The sequence below is a fragment of the Choristoneura fumiferana genome, chromosome 21, assembly GCF_025370935.1.
Source record: "Choristoneura fumiferana chromosome 21, NRCan_CFum_1, whole genome shotgun sequence".
NCBI lineage: Eukaryota > Metazoa > Arthropoda > Insecta > Lepidoptera > Tortricidae > Choristoneura > Choristoneura fumiferana.
Window position 1 is genome coordinate 3,578,878 of NC_133492.1, and position 19,286 is coordinate 3,598,163.

Genomic DNA, 19,286 nt, shown 5'->3' on the forward strand with positions numbered 1-19,286 from the left:
GATGCACAGAAAACCAGAAAAGATACCAGCACTGGGAACCGAACCCAGGTCCTCAGCAATCCGTGCTGCGTGCTATAACCTCTGGGTTCGATTCCCAGTGCTGGTTTTTTTTCTGGTTTTTCTGTGCATCCATTTCTCAGTTTGTATTTTCTTTAAATTTTAATCAGTCTGGACCATCAGTACGTCAGTCGGAGGGTTAGGGATTTAGGAGTTAGGGTTAGGGGAGAGGGGTAGGGAGGGTAATTAAATAAAAATAAAAAAATGCTTTATTAAAAAATTATTGCAGACCAGGATCCATAGTTTTTTACTAAATAATACTTAGGTCTTATTTTTAAGGGTTAGTACTGGCATTCTGTTTACATATCAGATCATAAAAAAAAACAATAAATATACTAAGTCAAACAATTCTAATAAGTTATTCAGAATGGTTTTGTTTTTTTTCTTCATATAGTAAATTTTAATCCACAACTGTCACTAAAAAACGACACTCGGTACAGTAATAATAACTTTCTGCTTGGTTCAACATTCTACTATTTCCGTTTGAAAACGCTAATGCTTCCAATTGACACGAAGAAAATATAAAAAAATAGTGATGTGATAATAACATTCACTTTACCTATTCTACAATGAGAACGTGATAGCCGATTGCTGATTTCATAATAATTATTATTCTGCGTCTGATTTTAATCAAGGCTATTTTTAGTAAACCTCTTTTATCATGCTCACTGTTGTTACACACAGGTATAAAATTAAACCGGAATATTTCACCGGGTCAATATCGGCTCGCATACTTACTGAAAGCACCGAATTTAATCTTTGTCGGAATGATCGTTTGTCATAACTCTGTTTTCTCTGAATCAATAATTAATCAGAAGTGTTATAAAACAAACCTAAACTAACCTATAGTTTTCTATAGGATGATCATTTAAAATTTTCAGAAAAATTTAAGGTTTTAGTGGGAAAAAAATGACAAACGATGACTCGGACAAAAATTAAGTATGACTAGCGAAGAGTATGCGAACTTTGGCGCTCCCTTTTTCTATACTTTGGTATTTATTCGTAGTGTATGTATGTACCACATCAAAGGCGTGATACATCTTTACGTCATCATCATCATAATCATGTCAGGCGAAAGACGTCCACTGCTGTATATAGGCTCTCCACTCAGACCAGTCTTGTGCTTCCGCATCCACCGCAATAAAATAAAGTCACTTCCCGCCATCTGTACCCTTGGATCAGCGTTTCTTTACCTGTGGTCCGCAGACCCCTGGGGGCTCCACGAGTATGTGTATGGGGGTCCGCCGTCTTATCTATAGACATTTGAATTAATAAAAATTTACCTAAATTGAGTCCTGTTTTTTATTAAGGGGGTCCTTGAAATCATGCTTGATTGTCTAGGGGTCCGCGGACTGAAAAAGGTTAAGAAACGCTGCCTTAGATCTTTTAAGGTAGGCAAGCAACGGATTTAAATGCTCTTTCTTTCTTGCCCCGGCTTCACGCAGATGTAGTTTGTGGAAATGGAGCCAAAAAATGTGAAGTGTCCGTTATTGGAGACCTTCTTCTGAAAATTGGCGTGTTGCTAGTTTGTAAATAAACTGGTAGCTCTGCATGTTCGACATGACGAGTTTTTCTCAATGTGATATTTCTTTCTTTATTCTAGGATTATACCTACATTTAAGGTTTTTCTATTAAGCAAGTAGTATTTTTTTTAAGTAATAGAATCGTCTCTTTTTCTTCTTTGTCTTTATAAGAAAATAAAATAATTCAATTTCACAATAAAATTACTTCCAATATGAATGTAAATACTTAAACTTATAAAAGTATTAAGCTATAAGTAAAACGATTGAAAAAAGTATTAGATATAAATTGGATGCTCACGAATTCTCTGCCCAGGGGCATGATTTAAGTTTTGAATAAATTCTAACAGCTCTTATTAAAATTTGATATTCATTCTAGTTTTCTTAACATTACTGAAATGAATTTATTTTCGGGACTTTTGTGGACTTTGATGTAAATCATTGTCTAAATGGAAATTGAAATGGAATGCAAACACATCAGGATCATTGTAGTCATAAAAAACGGAAAAGAGCGTGGCGGACACTTCCAAAAAATGGGGTTCCGTAGCCATTACGAAAAAATTAAGTAATATTTTTCTAAGGATTTCGTATTTTATACGGAATCTTCCAAGTTTAAGTATATTATTTTATACCTTAGGCTGCTATTTACTCTTAAACTACTAATAATAATTCTCAAGCAAACTTATCCGTTATAGTTTTCCTGAAAGTTTGATTATACTTACTACCGACGTAATATTTACGCGAGCAAAGTCACGGGTCAAGTTTAGTATTGTTGCAACGCAAGTTTTAAAGAAAAACCCAATTTTTAGGGTTCCGGAGCCAAAGTGGCAAAAACGGAACCCTTATAGTTTCGCCATGTCTGTCTGTCTGTCCGTCCCGTCCGCGGCTTTGCTCAGGGACTATCAATGCTAAAAGCTGTAAAAATTTTGCACGGATATATAGGTATGTAAACTATGCCGACAAAAATGGTACATCCTACTATCCTATCCTACTTCCTACTATAATACTATAAATGTGAAAGTTTGTGAGTGAGTGAGTGAGTGAGTGAGTGAGTGAGTGAGTGAGGAGTGAGTATGTTTGTTACTTTTTTCACGCTTAAACGGCTGGACGGATTTGGATGAAATTTGGCGGAAAGTTAGTTTATAACCTGGATTAAAACATAGGATACTTTTTATCCGATATTCCACGGGATAGGGATAAAATCTCGAAATAACAACCGCTAGGCTTAGAGTCATGAAATTTGGTATGTAGGTAGTTGGACGTCTGGAATAAAACATAGGTGACTTTTGACCCGATATTCCCCACGGGATACCTAGGGATAAAATCTTAAAATAACAACCGCTGGGCTTAGAGCATGAAATTTAGTGTGTAGGTAGTTGAACCTCTGAAATAACACATAGGCTACTACTTATTCCGATATTCCCACGGGATAGGGATAAAATCTCGAAATAACAACCGCTGGGTTTAGAGTCATGAAATTTGGTATGTAGGTAGTTGGATGTCTGAAATAACTTATAAGCAACTTTTTGACTCGATATTCCCACGGGATACTTAGGGTAAAAATCTTGAAATAACAACCGCTGGGCTTAGAGCCATGAAATTTAGTATGTAGGTAGCTGAACCTCTGAAATAACACATAGGCTACTATTTATTCCGATATTACCACGGGATAGGGATAAAATCTTGAAATAATAACCGCTGGGCTTAGAGTCATGAAATTTGGTACGTAGGTAACTGAACATCTGGAATAACACTTAAGTGACTTTTTGACCCGATATTCCTACGGGATAACTAGGGATAAAATCTCGAAATAACAACCACTGGGCTTTAGAGCCATGAAATTTGGTTTGTAGGTAGCTGACCTCTGGACTAACATATAGGCTACTATTTGTTCCGATATTCCCACGGATAGGGATAAAATCTCGAAATAATAACCGCTGGGCTTACGAGTCATGAAATTTGGTATGTCGGTAACTGGACATCTGGAATAACACTTAAGTGACTTTTTGACCCGATATTCCCACGGGATAACTAGGGATAAAATCTCGAAATAACAACCACTAGGCTTAGAGTCATGAAATTTGGTACGTAGGTAACTGAACATCTGGAATAACACTTAAGTGACTTTTTGACCCGATATTCCTACGGGATAACTAGGGATAAAATCTCGAAATAACAACCACTGGGCTTAGAGCCATGAAATTTGGTATGTAGGTAGCTGGACCTCTGGAATAACACATAGGCTACTTTTTATTCCGATATTCCCACGGGATAGGGATAAAATCTCGAAATAACAACCGCTGGGCTTAGAGGCATGAATTTGTTATCTAGGTAGCCTGACGTCTGGAATAACACATACGCTACTTTTTATCCCGATATTTCCACGGGATAGTTTTGTAACTAAGGGACCCCATACATCCGTGTATTATTGTTATTATTATTTTGTATTTTTTTCTTTAATTGTATACTTACTGTAGTTTTTAAGTATTTTATTTGTACTTATTTTATTTTGAAAAAATGACTTTCTGCCAAGCTTCTTGCGGCGCATTCTTCTTGGCAATGATGGTCTTTCCGAAAGTGCTGGTATTTAAAAAAAATACGTGTAAAAGTGCCCATTGCGGCCTATTTACTGAATAAATGATATGAATTTGAATTTGGATAGGGAAAAATTTTGAAATTTTAGCACTGGGTTTAGAGTCTTGAATTTTGTACAGTTATTCACAACACAACCTCAATGAAGACCACGATATAAATTTTGGAAATTTCCAGGGGAATTTGTAAAATCCCGAAAATTTAAATTGCAACTACCAGACCGAATAGTTTACGCGTGCGAAGCCGCGGGTAAAAGCTAGTAAAAAATAAATAAATAATTTTTTTTAGGGTACCTCCCATAGACGTAAAGTGGGAGTGTTTTTTTTTTCTCATTCAACCCTATAGTGTGGGGTATCGTTAGATAGTTCTTTTAAAACCATAGGGGTTTGCTAAGACGATTTTTCGATTCAGTGCTTTGTTTGCGAAATATTCAACTTTTAAAGTGCAAATTTTCATGAAAATCGAGCGTCCCCCCCTTCTAAAATCTAAACCGGTGGGTGGAAAAATTTGAAAAAATGCGGAATGGTATTAAATATATATAATTTACAAGGAAGAAGTTTAAGAGTAAATAGCAGCCTAAGGTAGGTATAAAATATACTTAAACTTGGAAGATTCAGTACATAATACGAAATCCTTAGAAAAATATTATTTAATTGTACGACACGCTCTTGGCCGGTTTTTTTAATAACAAATTTTAATTTTAAAAGTGGTTTTCTTCAATACGATCCCACAATTTATTAAGTTGTCATCAACAATTTGTAAGAGTTGCCCTCTCGTCGGTGGAGTAATGCTACTTATACTTATCTTCCGCCAGTCTTTTGACTCACTAATTTTAGAATTGCAGTGTTGAACATTTGCCCTTTGATTATTTATGCTAAGGTGAACCTAGACAACATGTACAGCGTAGAGGAATCAAGCAATATAGTGGAAATGCCATGATATTATTTAGCTTCATAAACTTCGCAACAGCACTGTGGCGTTGCTTGCCAAGCGTTGGCAGGCCTCCCACTAGGTCGACCAACGACATCGTGAGAATCGCGAGCAACTGGTGGATGCAGGCCTTTGTTCAGGAGTGGACGTCTTCTGGCTGATGATGATGATGACTGTGGTGATTGCTGAAGTCTAATTTGTGGGCTCACAAATCAAGCAGAACACTACAGAACCGAGACCCGAGAACAAACATTCGTGTTATTCATACAAATATCTGCCCCGGCCGGGAATCGAACCCGGGACCTCAAGCTTCGTATGTTCTCTAACCACTTATGGCACCGGTTGGTCATGAAAATACTCAATATCTCTGTCTTGCGTTCCTGTGAGATAGTATAAAATATGCTGTCTAAGACGGTCAAACTTTTGATTTTCGTGTTAACTTTGTCTGCAACTGTGAAAAAGATTGTACGCGGGACCTAAGGAGGCTGCTGGTTGATTCCTCTACGTTACACATCCAAGACTGGTTAGACGTGACGTGAGCAGTCTATTCAGATGCAAATGTATGCAAATAATTGCACAGGGCCCAGCAGAGATTGCGTCTGACGTTCTGATTCAAAGACGAGTTGCGCTCATTTGGGAGTCATTTGTTTGGGTGCGGGATTCATAGTTGTTTACGCTGTTTCCACGTAAAACTTGCGGCAAATTTGAACTATCATAATGTGAAACTTATTTTCAAACAAGAAAAGTTCAAATTTGCTCTAACGTGTGTACTAATGGTGGCGGAAAACGATTCATGAGAGCTCCTGTGACGGCTAGTTGGCGCTATACTCGAGTCCAGAATTAGGCGAACTAGATTGAGAACTGAAAATGTTACCAGACATAGCACAAAAAAAATAGTCACAGGCATATGTCGATACAATTATGTCGATATAACCTTGTGTAGACGAGGAATGAAAATATTTGTCACTTTTGGGCTTTATTTGCATAGCTTTAGGCCTAAAAACGACATAAAGGATAACACAATTAAAAATAAATCAACAACATAAGAAAAAAATCACAATAACGGGAGATAGTTCCCAGCAAACCGATTGCAGTTAAATCGAATGACATATATGAAACGTCAACAGAGGTCAGGAGAGGTTCAACAGGTTTTTTCCAAATCTTTCAAATAAAAGATTCATTTTATTATTATTTCGTATTAAGTTTTTTTTATATCGATATTGAGTTTTTTTTTAATATCGATATTATAGCACTGGTGAAACTGTGGCAACATTTTTGTGCAATGAACTGTCAAGTCGGTTCGCCTAATTCTGGACTCGAGTATTTATTATACTATACGCGAAGTCCGTTTGATAACTTTGAAATTGCGTCGCGTTTGTGATTGGTGAAATAACTAAATGAGTCAGTCACAAGTTTTTTACAAGCCAGACTGTAACTACGAGACTGTAACGTCAAACATCTAGTTATATTTCGCCTGTCAAAAATCCTCATTGAATATCACTTTAAAGGCAACGATTCACATAATTTTCATTTGATCGAAAATGCGTTTCGGTGAACATTCGATACAAGTAATTTCATGTCAAGGATTTTTAAATAGTTGATGTGTCATTTCGTCTACCCTGTTTTTGAATCTCTAAAATGGCTTTAACGATTCCGATAAACTTTGCTTTCAAACTCAAACTGAAACTCATTTATTTGCTTTGAAACAATACAAAAATATACTGAATCAAACCCTGTAAGGGCACTGCAATAATGCTATTATTAAATTAACCTTAAACTTATGAGCGCAGATATGGATATGTGCTCGTACCTTAAACTTAAACTTAGCTAAAAACATAGTCAACACAATAATTTTAGTAAAACACAAGATATTATTATTAATTGCATACTTTCTTATAGTGCTGGCTAGTGCTTATCCTCTAAAAATTCCTGTAAAGTGTAGTAGGATTTTTCTACAAGGTATTTAGTAAGTGCAGTTTTAAATGTTTGACCTTTTAAGCTTTTACTTAAATTTGGATTAATTGAATCTTTGGTATTCAGGGGTGAAGAATCGATCTGGCTCGGTTTCGTCTTTTTTTTTTATTCGACTGGATGGATGGGTCTCCTGATGGTAAGAGATCACCACCGCCCATAAACATCTGCAACACCAGGGGTACTTATTGCAGATGCGTTGCCAACCTAGAGGCATATGATCAGGCCTATGATGGGATTATATATTTATTTAAATAAATAAATAATCCCATCATAGGCCTGATACTCTAGGATACCTTAAGTGCCAGTAATTTCACTGGCTGTCTTACTCTCCTCGCCGAAACACAACAGTCCAAGCACTGCTGCTTCACGGCAGGATTACCGAGCAAGATGGTGGTAGTAATCCGGGCGGACCTTGCACAAGCCTACCACCTGAAAAACCCTATCACAACGTATCATACCACGACCGTCATAGCAACGTGTCAGACAAAAATATAATCTTTGTATTGAAAAATGTGACTATGTCATGGCTGAGACCATGGAGGACCTCAGTGCTATGCTCGCTGACCTCAGCAAAGTTTCCGACCGAGTTGGCCTGAGAATGAACATGGGCAAGACAAAAGTCATGTCTAATATCCATGTTGTGCCAACTCCCGTAATAGTCGGAGGTTCTGCGCTCGAAGTTGTTGACGAGTATGTATACCTAGGACAAACGGTCCAGTTAGGTAGGTCCAGCTTCGAGAAAGAGATCACTCGTCGAATCCGACTCGGCTGGGCAGCGTTCGGGAGGCTTCGCAGTGTCTTTTCATCCAAATTACCGCAGTGTTTGAAGTCAAAAGTCTTTGACCAGTGTGTGTTGCCAGTGATGACATACGGATCTGAGACGTATGGGCGCTAACGATGGGCCTCATGAGGAAGCTCAAAGTCACTCAAAGGGCTATGGAGAGGGCTATGCTCGGGGTTTCTCTGCGGGATAGAATCAGAAATGATGATATCCGCAGTAGAACTAAGGTTACCGACATAGCTCGAAGAATTGCGAAACTGAAGTGGCAATGGGCGGGGCACATTGCTCGCAGGACTGATGGCCGATGGGGTCAAAATGTTCTCGAATGGCGTCCGCGGACCGGGAGACGAGCGGTCGGTAGGCCTCCAACAAGATGGAGCGACGACCTGGTTAAGATCGCGGGATCGCGGTGGATGCGAAAAGCACAAGACCGGTCTGAGTAGAGAGCCTTGGGGGAGGCCTATGTCCAGCAGTGGACGTCTTTCGGCTGACATGATGATGATGATGATGTGACTATGCCCACTAGCACGGTTCCTAACCAACCGTCGTCGTCGTCTTATGTATGAGCTTGACATTCCGTTCCTGAAACGTTCCTGTTACGGTCATGGCATGATACGATGCAGTGGATAGAGTCCTTTAAGGTGAATGCCATAAGACCTCTGTATATACTTAATGTGTTGGTGGACTACAAATTGATGCCTTGGGGTCGAATTTCGGTGAGACATAAAAAGCCATTCAAAAGGCATTTTTTGCCATTTTTATTTCGTTTTCAAGATTCGTAAAAAGTATTATTTCCAAAAAACAGCGCGATCGGTTGCAACAGGCATTGTAAGAAGTAAAATTAATTTGCTGATTGTACAAATATCGTTTTTATCGATAACTTTCCATGTTGCTACTATTACTTAGCTATATTATTACTTTATCAGCGTGTCAAAAATACGGAACTAAAACCATCTATATTAATAATTTCGTACCGGTCTACGGTAGACTCGAACGAAATGCACATCAAATTGAAGAGCGTTAAAAATTAGTCAATACGAGTCGACAACTTGTAGGCGGAAAATTCGGATTGTCGAGTATTTTCAATATAAACTTGAATAAATTACTAAGTATATAATGGCGTTGCGAAGTAAAAATGTCAAAGTCATCACCAAAGTGGCGTTAGTGTCACGTCATCACGTGTCACAGGTGTCACAGGTTTGCATTTCGTTCTCCATTGTGTCCTCTTAAGGGCCCCAGACACGGTACCTACGATTCGTCGATTTTCATCAGATCGATCGCACAGACGAATCGTACCGTAAATGGGGCCCTTTAGGTCTAATTTCTTTGATTATGAGACAGTGACAACATAGTTATTTGGGCAAATAAGATTTAGGAGAAATATCTACTATATAGTGAAATACCGATACGTAGGTTAGCTGTGAAAGTACGTTTGTTATAATATTAAGGCTGGGAATATACGTCAGATTTTTCGATAAGTACGACAGTCTTTACACTGGCAAAATTTTTTTTAAACATTTTTATGAGTACATTTTACCCGAGCGAAGCCGGGTTTTCATCTAGTTTAACAATAAACTTGGCTATTAAAATTAAATAACCTCGTATTGCTTTGTTTGTTTGCCAGACACAAATAAAACCTAATCTTACGTCAACTGAACAAAGGCTTAGTTTTATCATGTGTACCTCATATACCTGTCATTAGTTTAAGGATCTTGTAAGACCTTCCTGTAATATGAGTGTTACAGGCCTTTACATCGTAAAGGTCGCAAAAAGAAATTATTTTCGTCGCTGCTAGCATGCAGATAAAATCATCCACATAGCACAGATAGAATACACCAAAGACCTTATTGTATAACGCACCCCAATCCTGATCGTTTTCAACATACCATCTTTACTTAATATGTTTTAAAAAAGTTGTGTTGCTGTTGGGTGGAAAAATTTGAAAAAATTCAGCTACCATTCTGAATATATCAAATTTACAAGAAAAAATATAGCGGCTATAAAAGATTGCTTAAGAATTTTTAGTAGTTTAAGAGTAAATAGCAGTCTAAGGTATGAAACATACCTAAACTTGGAAGATTCCGTACACAATACGAAATCTAGTTGATTTTTTCGTAATGGCTACGAAACTAGGGTCCTGGCTGAGTCCGACACGCTCTTGGTCGGTTTTTTTACATCAAACGAACTACAACTAATCGTGCTTCTACTCGTACAGTGAGTGATTAATAGAATAAATCCTCAATTATTTTACTTACGAGTTTCAATACTAAAGTTTTTAGTTGTAATGATACAGCAAGGGATTAAGGCAGCGTTTCCACCAGAGATATTCGAGGATGTATTGCAAAGAATGTGTTTGTCATAATAACAAAAATGCTTCATTTACCTATCCTGGTTTCGCTCAGCTGTTTCCACTAGAGATGCGCTGTGCGAGAATGTAAATAAAGCGTTTCTATTGGTTAAGAAAATCACATTCCTCGCAACACAATCCTCGCATATTTGGTGGAAATGCGGTCTAAATGAATACAATAAATGCGTTACGAGTAGAAGCTCTGCGCGCTCTTAAAACACTTGGAATCGCGGTGATAAGCGTTCAAGTATGTTTAAGGGGTTAGTTTATCGACCGTTGCCTTCAACAACGAGATTATTTTGGACCAGGGGGGCCCTCTTACTCTCGTAATCTTACTAATATTATAAACGCGAAAGTTTGTATGGATGGATGTTTGTTTGGATGTATGTTCGTTACTCTTTCACGCAAAACTTCTGAACGGATTTGAATGTAATTTGGCACACAGGAAATAGGGATAAAATCTCGAAATAATAACTGCTGGGCTTTGAGTGATACGAACAAAAAAACTAAAAGGACGTATCTCAGACATAGTGCCTTTCGGCTTAGCAGGGCAGTATAGTAGGAATAAAATGCAGCTCCAGTGGTAAGCCAGGCTGGTTTTGTAACGCACTCCTTTCTAACTTGTTTTCTAACCAGTAAAGGTCTGTATAAGGGAGAGTTGCGTTATTTCCGCGACAAACTAGTAATATTTTATACCTAGCAATGCAATGCTTCAAACGAGTTTCTGTTATAAGAGGGTTGTAACCGGGCCACCCTAAGTTCACGCATGCGCTCTACCATCCCGGCATGGCGTGATTTTGTTTCAAATAACCTATTCTTTTTCTCGAATCATTTAAAATACATCTTAAAACTGAATGTCATGAATGAAAAGTATGTTAATATTTTGAGTTAACAAGAATTAAGATTCGAGAAAATGTAAAAAGGAAAATTAAATAGAATAATAGGCTAAGGCAAACTTTTGAAGGTTATGTCATAAAATTGATGTTTTTACGCGTAGTTTTTCTATAATAATCGTTATTTGTATTCTATTGGCAAAGTATTTGATGTGTCAGTAAATTTTTATAGCGTTGTATTCAATCGACAGAATTATTTTATAAAAGCTTCTCGCGGCGGGTTATTTTCAACAATTTCTTTAAAAACGCTTAAGAATAAATTACCTGTAGCTTATATCGGGCGCTTCGAAGACAAACACAGATCCATACATTCCCGCCAATAATATAGGGAATAATAACAACGCATAATTCACAATGTTAAACTTTCCGAAAGGTCCGAGTTTCTTTAATATCGCGTCTAAATCTATCACAGCCCGTTCTTTACTCATTTTGAGAACAAAAATCACAAAAGTACCTTTAAATAATTTAATAAATGTAAAATCTACTAGCTAACACAACGACGCTTTTGGCACTGCATTTTGACACTTGCACCGCACATGCGCAGAACGGCTATCGAAAAAAAAATCGCGTGTTCCGAATTATTTTCGAAAACGTAGGAGCCGTATTCTCCAAGCAAAACTCGAAACGAAGTGTTGCGTTTATAAATAAACACTATCCAACCAACTTTGGACGTTTGATTACATCTGTGTAGGACAAGGACAGGAAACAGCGTCGTCGTGTTTAGAGGAACGAGTAAGCACGACGACTATATGTTTCCTTTTGCAGCTGCTGATAAAACATTTGTTTTAATTATGTCACTAGCAACAAAGTTATTGACACGTCCAGAGATTAGTTTTTATCGCGGATTGCAATTGAATTGTGATCTTTTAACGTCTCTTATACTTGACATGCGCGATCGAAAGATGGTTTTGCTACACTTAAGTGTTGATAACAGTATTAAACACTCAAACATGATAAAAACGTCTGCGATAACAAGCATTTCTGTTATTTAAGTATAAGCGATATAAACATACGATGTGTTTTTTTAACGTTTCGAGTAGATGAATTTATTTTTAGAAACTATTTTAATTCGTAACATAAGTAACTAAATTTTAAAGGCCAATTAAGAGTCTGGTCTCGCCAATAAGCTTGCCTTATCATAACAACATTTGAGAAAATTATTTGTCTAATTAAGCAAACATGTTCAACGCAGTGTTAATTAATACGCAGTAAATACAGTCACTAGGTAGCACCAATATCTGACACAACTAAGCATGCATAAATAAATATCTGATACGACTTTATTTCTAGGACCGGCAGGACGCGTTAGATATTTTTGCACGCTCTGTTATGGCAAGTATTAATGCAGGCACCATATTTAGATGCATGATGCCAAAAATTTAAGAAGACAATTATATACATGACAAAGACACGAATAATTGGCAAACATACAGTACGGCAATATGTTGGCATATTTTATACTAAGTAGCTGTTGCCCGCGATTTGCAATTTTCGAGGATAACAACTATGCTATATCCTTCAAGGTTTCAAAATATCTCCATACCAAATAGATCTTGCTCGTGACTTCTTTATCCTGCGAGAACTACACAATTTTCTGTAATAAAAACTACTGTAGAGTTATGTGCGGTAAACGTATGCAGAGGGTAAGTATACGCAATCACATACATTTCAGTTCTATTGTTTTTCTCAAGGTCACAAACAATCACTGTAAATAAAGTGAACTGTGCGTCACCGTGTCTGACGTCGCGCATTCATCAGCCACATGGCGTCCCGGAACCGCTGATGACGTCCTACGGCCAGAAAGCCGCGATGGTCTCTATCAGTCACGGCATGCGTACCACAAACGAGCTGAAGTGCACGTAGTGGCGCGACTGCAGCTGGAACACCCTCAATGTATATCCGCTCTTCCGGCGGACGTATTCCACCACATTTGGGACTGCGACGGTGTTATTCAGACGCGACACAATTTAGTTATATTATAGCAAATAAACTCGGAGAGAACAATACTTGAACAATTCATTCAGGCGTTAGCATGCGGAACATGGAGTTATACTACAGTAGCATGTTGCCAATCCTTATTTACTTCCTTACTCCGCTGGCTCAGCGACCCGAAGTGGATCTTGGCCTCCGCCGACGATTTGACGCCAAGGTGCCCTTTCTTCTGCGATCTCCTCCCAGTTTTCTGCGTGTTGGAACCGGAGATCTTTTTCCAGTTCATCTAACCAGTGGTACTTGGGGCGACCAAGCGGATGCCACCCAGTGGGCCGCCTTCGTCACTGCTCTGCTAGCTGACGTCCTTTCTAAACGTCTGAGCATACGGAGTCTACCCAGATCCTTCAGCTATCCACTATATCTTCCAGCTCCTTGTTTTTCTACTAATATCAATATCTAATCCTACTAATATCAAGAACTGATGTCAAGCTTTTTAACCATTTTAAGCTCGCATGACGTTTCTATTCCTTCCAAGTGGCACCCGTTTGTTCTACAAAAGCTGGATTAATGACTGAATTGAAACTTGAAACTGTTAGGCTCAGCTGCATTAGGCTTGTTAAGCGCTTTACAAGACTTTGTAATGCCAAAATGGCTTAAAATTAACCAACTAGAGCTGTGTTAAAAAAACAAATTTTTGCTAAATACTTTGAAAGTAAGTCACTAACTAAACAGAGATTTTGTTAAAAGATCATCGTACAGACACAAGTACAGATGGGAAGTGTCTTTACTTTATACTATGTGAAAAAATGGAATGAAGACACTTAGCTGAACCTTGAGCTCTTTGATGGCTGATTTAAAGCCACACAACTTTCAAAACACCATATATTGTACATTGTTCAGCCTATTATAAGATCAGATCCGGTCGCAAGATTGGGAGTTTGCCGATTTAGGACCATTTCGTAACACACGCATTTTTTTCCATGCGTCACGAATAATAAATGTTTTCTTTTTCTTTTCTATTTATTCAGCCCACTGCACCAATTCATACTATTTTTCAGTGACTTTCTTGACACACATTGTCCTATCATTATTCCATTTACGTACGGAAAGACGCCATTAACTCAGGGACTTCCTCAAGCTTGACCTCGGTTAGGTATTTTCATCGCAATTCCCGGTTTGCGGTCAGTTAAAATTCACTTGAGCGTTAACTGTACCTGTAATCATTCAATTAGCTAATAACAGTAGCTCCAGAATGAATAGGACTTGTTCAATTAGTGTTTAAAAATATCGGGATTCACTAACACGATGACCCCGTGGTTTTTTTTTTTTCAAATAACCTTAAAAGTACGTAATAAGTATTTCTAGTACTCGAATGGTAGAAGCTGAATATTATTTTATAAAATACTGGTACATGAAGTGTTTCATTAGGTACCTTTCCACTAGGATTGCGTGTATTTCTTGATAATTTGTCTTCTAAAAAAAAAACGGCCAATTTCGAGACGGACTTGGTAGGTCTATTAATTAATAACTATCCAGTGTTCGCAGAGCCTCCCTTCTATGCAAAATATGATACTTACTCGTAATTGCAGTGTGGAGTCATTTTAGATTACTACTCTTACATAGACAAACATTCTTACCTCCTGTTTCACCATCTACTGGTTAAATTTATTTGACGGATAAATATGATATCGTCTTTGTTTGTATTATTCGAATAGACGGAGACGGCATCACATTTATCCGTCAAATAAAATTAATCAATGGGTGGTGAAATAGCGCCTTAAACTAATTTGCTATGTCGTTCGGAACTCGAAGCAAAAGATCGGTTTTATTTTTCATTCACATTTTAAACTTCAGGAATGCGAAGAAAAGCGACAAGTCCCGAGCGAAATATACATTCCGGTTGTACTCGTACTGTATACAGGGGGGCTACTATGAAATCCGAAAATCGAAGCTTCGAACCTTCGTTGGACGTCGATGGAACTGACACTTGACTAATAGCGTTGTCCGATTTATTGGTGTATGGTTATCTTTCTCATTAAATGATGGTTTACTATCGTCATTTGTGTAGTAGTTTTTCTGCGTATTTTGCATTAATGTGTCTTTTGACTGCACCAGAAATTTTACTTTTTTCGCATTACAGCTGCAGCGGATAAAAATAAAATATTCCCAGCTGACTTTAAATTTAGGCAGATGCAAAAAACGATTCGTAACTTTCAGTAGAACAGACTAAAGCTGTACTATAGTCGTCATTTATTTTTTTAGTTTTTAAATATCTTCCTGTACCAGAAGTTCTAAAATTACTGTACTTACAAGAGTGTAAAATTACGCGACATAAATTAGTTTTAGAACGGAGTATATATATATATATATAGACCTGGGTCGTACCTGGTTCAGCAGGTGGCGCTGGCCATACAGCCGGGAAATGCGGCTGGCATTATGGGCACTTTTGAGCCGGGTACGACGCGGAATGGTGGTTTTTAGGTTGTAGTTTAGGTCTTCGTTTGTAGTTTAGTTTACTGTAGTTTCTAAGGAGTATTTTTATATTTTGTTTTATATATAGAGTTTATTATTCTCTTGTAAAAAAATAAGTGTCAAATTATACTATAATAACACTTAGAGCTGTAATAAGTCCCCCTAGTGTCAGCGGGTCGGCATTAGATACGAGGTTCGAGTTTTGCACTTCGTAGCATAGAACCAGGTCTCGACGCAATTATTAACTTTTTCCCAACTTAATTGAGACTACATCTAAACATCGCCTATTGCGTGTACTTAACTAGCAATATCATAATAATATACGTACAGATAACGCAGTTCATTAAATTGAATGCATTAACATAATCGAGGACTTAACAGGGCGCTCACTAATTGTTCAAATTGGGCTATTATATTAAATACCTCATCTGTACTATAGAATCTAACTATAGGTACAACCATAGCAAGTTTAAGGGCGAGCTCCAGTAGAATATAAGAAGCGGAGACGTATAGAACTGCTGACCAATCAATATTAATTGTAAAATGGTATCATAAAACTAATAAGGATTAAGCGCGACAGAACTGACGCACAAGCTAAAATCGCGATCTGGTAAGCTCATAAGTTTTTGTTAAAAAATAAATTTTTGATGCGAGCTTTTTGGCTGCCTGTACTTTTTGTTGACTGTACTTACATTAACCAAACTTCATAAGTACCAAGTTTCAAATCGATACCATTGTTAGTTCAAGAGTTCCGTCCTGCGGAGACGATCCTAGCTGGAACACCAGACTGTCTATTGTCATCGGACTTATGTAAGTATGCCAAATATCAGGTTAATCAAATGGTCAGAAAACGGCTTCTAGATTTTGAAACCACTATTTATGACAAACTTACATATTCACATACATAAAAGCATGTTAAAAGCCAAATTTTGTCTGCTCAGTTAAGTCAACATCGATCAAGTAATAAAATTGCTCAAAAATTAGGTGAGCTACAAGACAAAAAAAGCCACAAAATATCAACATTTTAATAAAAAAAGTCTCATATCACTGAACTAAAATAATTTCCTTGCTCACTTGCGACCTTAGGATAGCTAAGCTTATGCAAAATATGCGTGTTCATGCAGTTCCTCCACCTCCACACTGTAAGAACACACACAAATCACACAAACTCATCTATCACCACCACTACACGTCTCATATCACGTTTATTTTTAACATTTCATAGATTTAACATTGAACCAGGCTCTGATATTGTCGTATGTGCTCGTCATTCTGTTCATATCCACATTGTTCATCAGAGAACATAGTCCACACACGTCTTGGGTCAAGAAGTTTTCTTCTATCCTAAAATGGTTCCGCCATCGGAAGAAATCGTAGTACGCATCTGGGTGTTCCATGATTGCCACCATTTCTTGTGCTAGCTTCGCTGGACCTAGTTTCTTGGCATCCAAGTAACTTCCCGGAGGCATGAATCTGGGAAACAGATGTACAAAAATAAAAACAATACAAGGAATTAGGCTAGCGGTGGATGCAAGCCGCTGCCAACCGAAGCTACTGTAAGTCTATGGGGGAGGCCTATGTTCAACAGTGGACGTCCTACGGCTGAGATGATGATGATGATGAGGTTAGCTATTCAATGAGGAAACGTTGCTAGTTTTTTTTCATATAAGAGGGGGGAAACGATTATATGGGTCACCTGATGGGAAGCAATAACCGCCGCCCACGGACACCTGCCAACACGAGGGGTATCACAGGTGCGTTACCGGCACTTTGAGAGACTGATAGGCTCGTTTTTTAAGACAGATTTTCAGAGAGATTTTCGGAATTGTGCCTAAAGACTTCTTTCATAGCGTGTTTATAGTATTTTTATGTATTTTAAATTTACGATAAGTAATTGTTTATACAATTACATAACTTTAATTGCTTAGAATATTTTTTATTATTCGCTTCTCTCTCATGTCAAATTAGTCTACGCAATACATTGCACTCTATCTACTCAAAGGTTGAGTGGTGGAGACCCCTTGTAAAAAAATAAGTTTGAATTTATACCTATATCTCAAAGTTCGTCAATAGTGTTTGTTTCTCTATTTACTTTATATTAAATTAGTGTTACTTTTAGTAGTTCGTATTACTTTGTATTATAAAACAGAGTTTACATACATACATCCATTTGAGGAAACTGAATCGCGTAACCTTTTCGTAATCGATTTTGCTATGATTTCTCAGATGTATGGAATGTCAATGTGACATTTAGGGGCTGTTTCACTGATTAGCGTTAACCGACGGTTAAATGTGATGCCGTCTCCGTCTATTCGAACAAAACAAAAAGAGACGGCATCACACCTAACCGCCAGTTAACACTAATCAATGGATGGTGAAACAGCCCCTTAGTAGCGTAAAGTAATTACGAGCTGCTAGTTATTGCTAAACTTAAAATGTATTGTAATATCGTTTTATAGCACTACATTTCTATTTCTGTTTGTCTAAACAATACGTATAATTATTATATTAGGTAGTCTTACCTGGAGTAATCAGCCCCACCAAACACAACAGGAACTACATAGTTCTCCAGAGCCGTTATAAGAGTCGTACTCACATAGTCTTCTGCTAATGACGTCTCGAACGCAAAATAAAAGTAATAATCCCTCTTCAACATCTCACGACAGTAGGGATCGAATTCTGTACATTGTCGTTTCGCACAGCGTCCAAAAATATCCACTCTCCAGCCATATTTCTTCAGTTCCTCGTGAATTTTAAGCACTAATTGTTCTCTTTTGCTTTCTGTCGCACATCGGTCGTTGACGAACCACGCTGCCGCGTCGCTTTTCAGAAGTAACAGTCTCTTCGTTGACTCTGTCAGAGGTAGCATCCTTTTCGGCCACTTCATATTGACTCTTGGCCCTACGATCTTCCCTCTCGTGTTGTATATTCTAACATGAGGCCGTTGGAGGTCCGAATTCAACTTGTAAGTCCACGTCCAATTAAAAAACTTATCTAAATACTTCTTGCATAAAGGCATTTCGTATGCCGATTCTGTGGCTGTTAAAATGTATCTTTGTCTTTGGAATCTTTGTTGTGGGAAGTCAATCATTCTCATCTTTTGGATGTCCCTCGTATCGAATACAACGGCGTCGTATTCGAAGAAATTGTGGAAGTAATATTTGTTGGCGGTGAGGAAACAGTTGGTGTAAGTGCAGTTTCTTCTGACGAAAAGGCCCATGCCTGAGCCTAAGTAAAGGTTGGGAGTCCCGCTTGGTCCAGCCCATTGCAAGATGTACTTAACGTTGTGTAAGCGTACGTTTATCCCAGTACCTGTACCAGTTTGTACGACAGCAAACGCTATACTGAGTAACCCGAATGTGTGCTTGAACCGATGCATTGTATTTTTTTACAAGTTGTCTTCAGCTTGACTTTAATCCTTCTGTTAACACATGCCATTGAGTTATATTTATAAGTGTTGGCGATGTTTTGATAAAATAATTTCTATCAGGATACAATAAGTGTTTAAGTTTCTTATATAAAATATTTAAACTTTGATATAGGTCATCGTAGAAAAGGTATTGTTCGGTAAAAAAGTTTATTTAGTTAGGTATACTCGCGCTAATGCCGTGGCTAAAGAATTGCGAAACAATTGCATAAGAAATGGTTATAATCTACAGTCAACCAATTTGATTGCATAAGTGCTTGTTATAGCCTAAATTGAATAAAGATATTTTGACTTTGACTTTGATTTCTAAGCCACCACGTCTAAGTAGAAATTATACCGAAACTTGACGTCATACGTAACT

At 37.7% G+C, this 19,286-nt stretch overlaps 2 protein-coding genes across 3 annotated transcripts in view; both read right to left on the reverse strand.

Annotated features, from left to right (window-relative positions):
* The window catches only part of LOC141439832 (organic cation transporter protein-like), a 52,996-nt gene extending 41,021 nt beyond the window's left edge, over positions 1 to 11,975 (reverse strand). Inside the window, exon 1 of the mRNA XM_074104213.1 lies at positions 11,359 to 11,975. Coding sequence (XP_073960314.1) covers positions 11,359 to 11,522 — 164 coding nt within the window. The 5' untranslated portion in view covers positions 11,523 to 11,975. The remainder of the gene's footprint in view (positions 1 to 11,358) is intronic.
* Positions 11,976 to 16,525: 4,550 nt separating this feature from the next.
* Positions 16,526 to 18,903, reverse strand: LOC141439775 (alpha-(1,3)-fucosyltransferase C-like). 2 transcript variants are annotated; one of them, XM_074104149.1, is made up of 2 exons: positions 18,021 to 18,903; positions 16,526 to 16,971 (listed from the first exon to the last, which is right to left on the reverse strand). In XM_074104149.1, the coding sequence occupies exons 1-2, from the start codon at positions 18,875 to 18,877 to the stop codon at positions 16,710 to 16,712; spliced, it is 1,119 nt and encodes a 372-aa protein (XP_073960250.1). In that variant the 5' UTR covers positions 18,878 to 18,903; the 3' UTR covers positions 16,526 to 16,709. The 2 variants fall into 2 exon arrangements, with proteins under 2 accessions (XP_073960250.1, XP_073960251.1); XM_074104150.1 differs by having other exon boundaries at positions 16,748 to 16,971; positions 18,095 to 18,903.
* Positions 18,904 to 19,286: the final 383 nt, after the last annotated feature.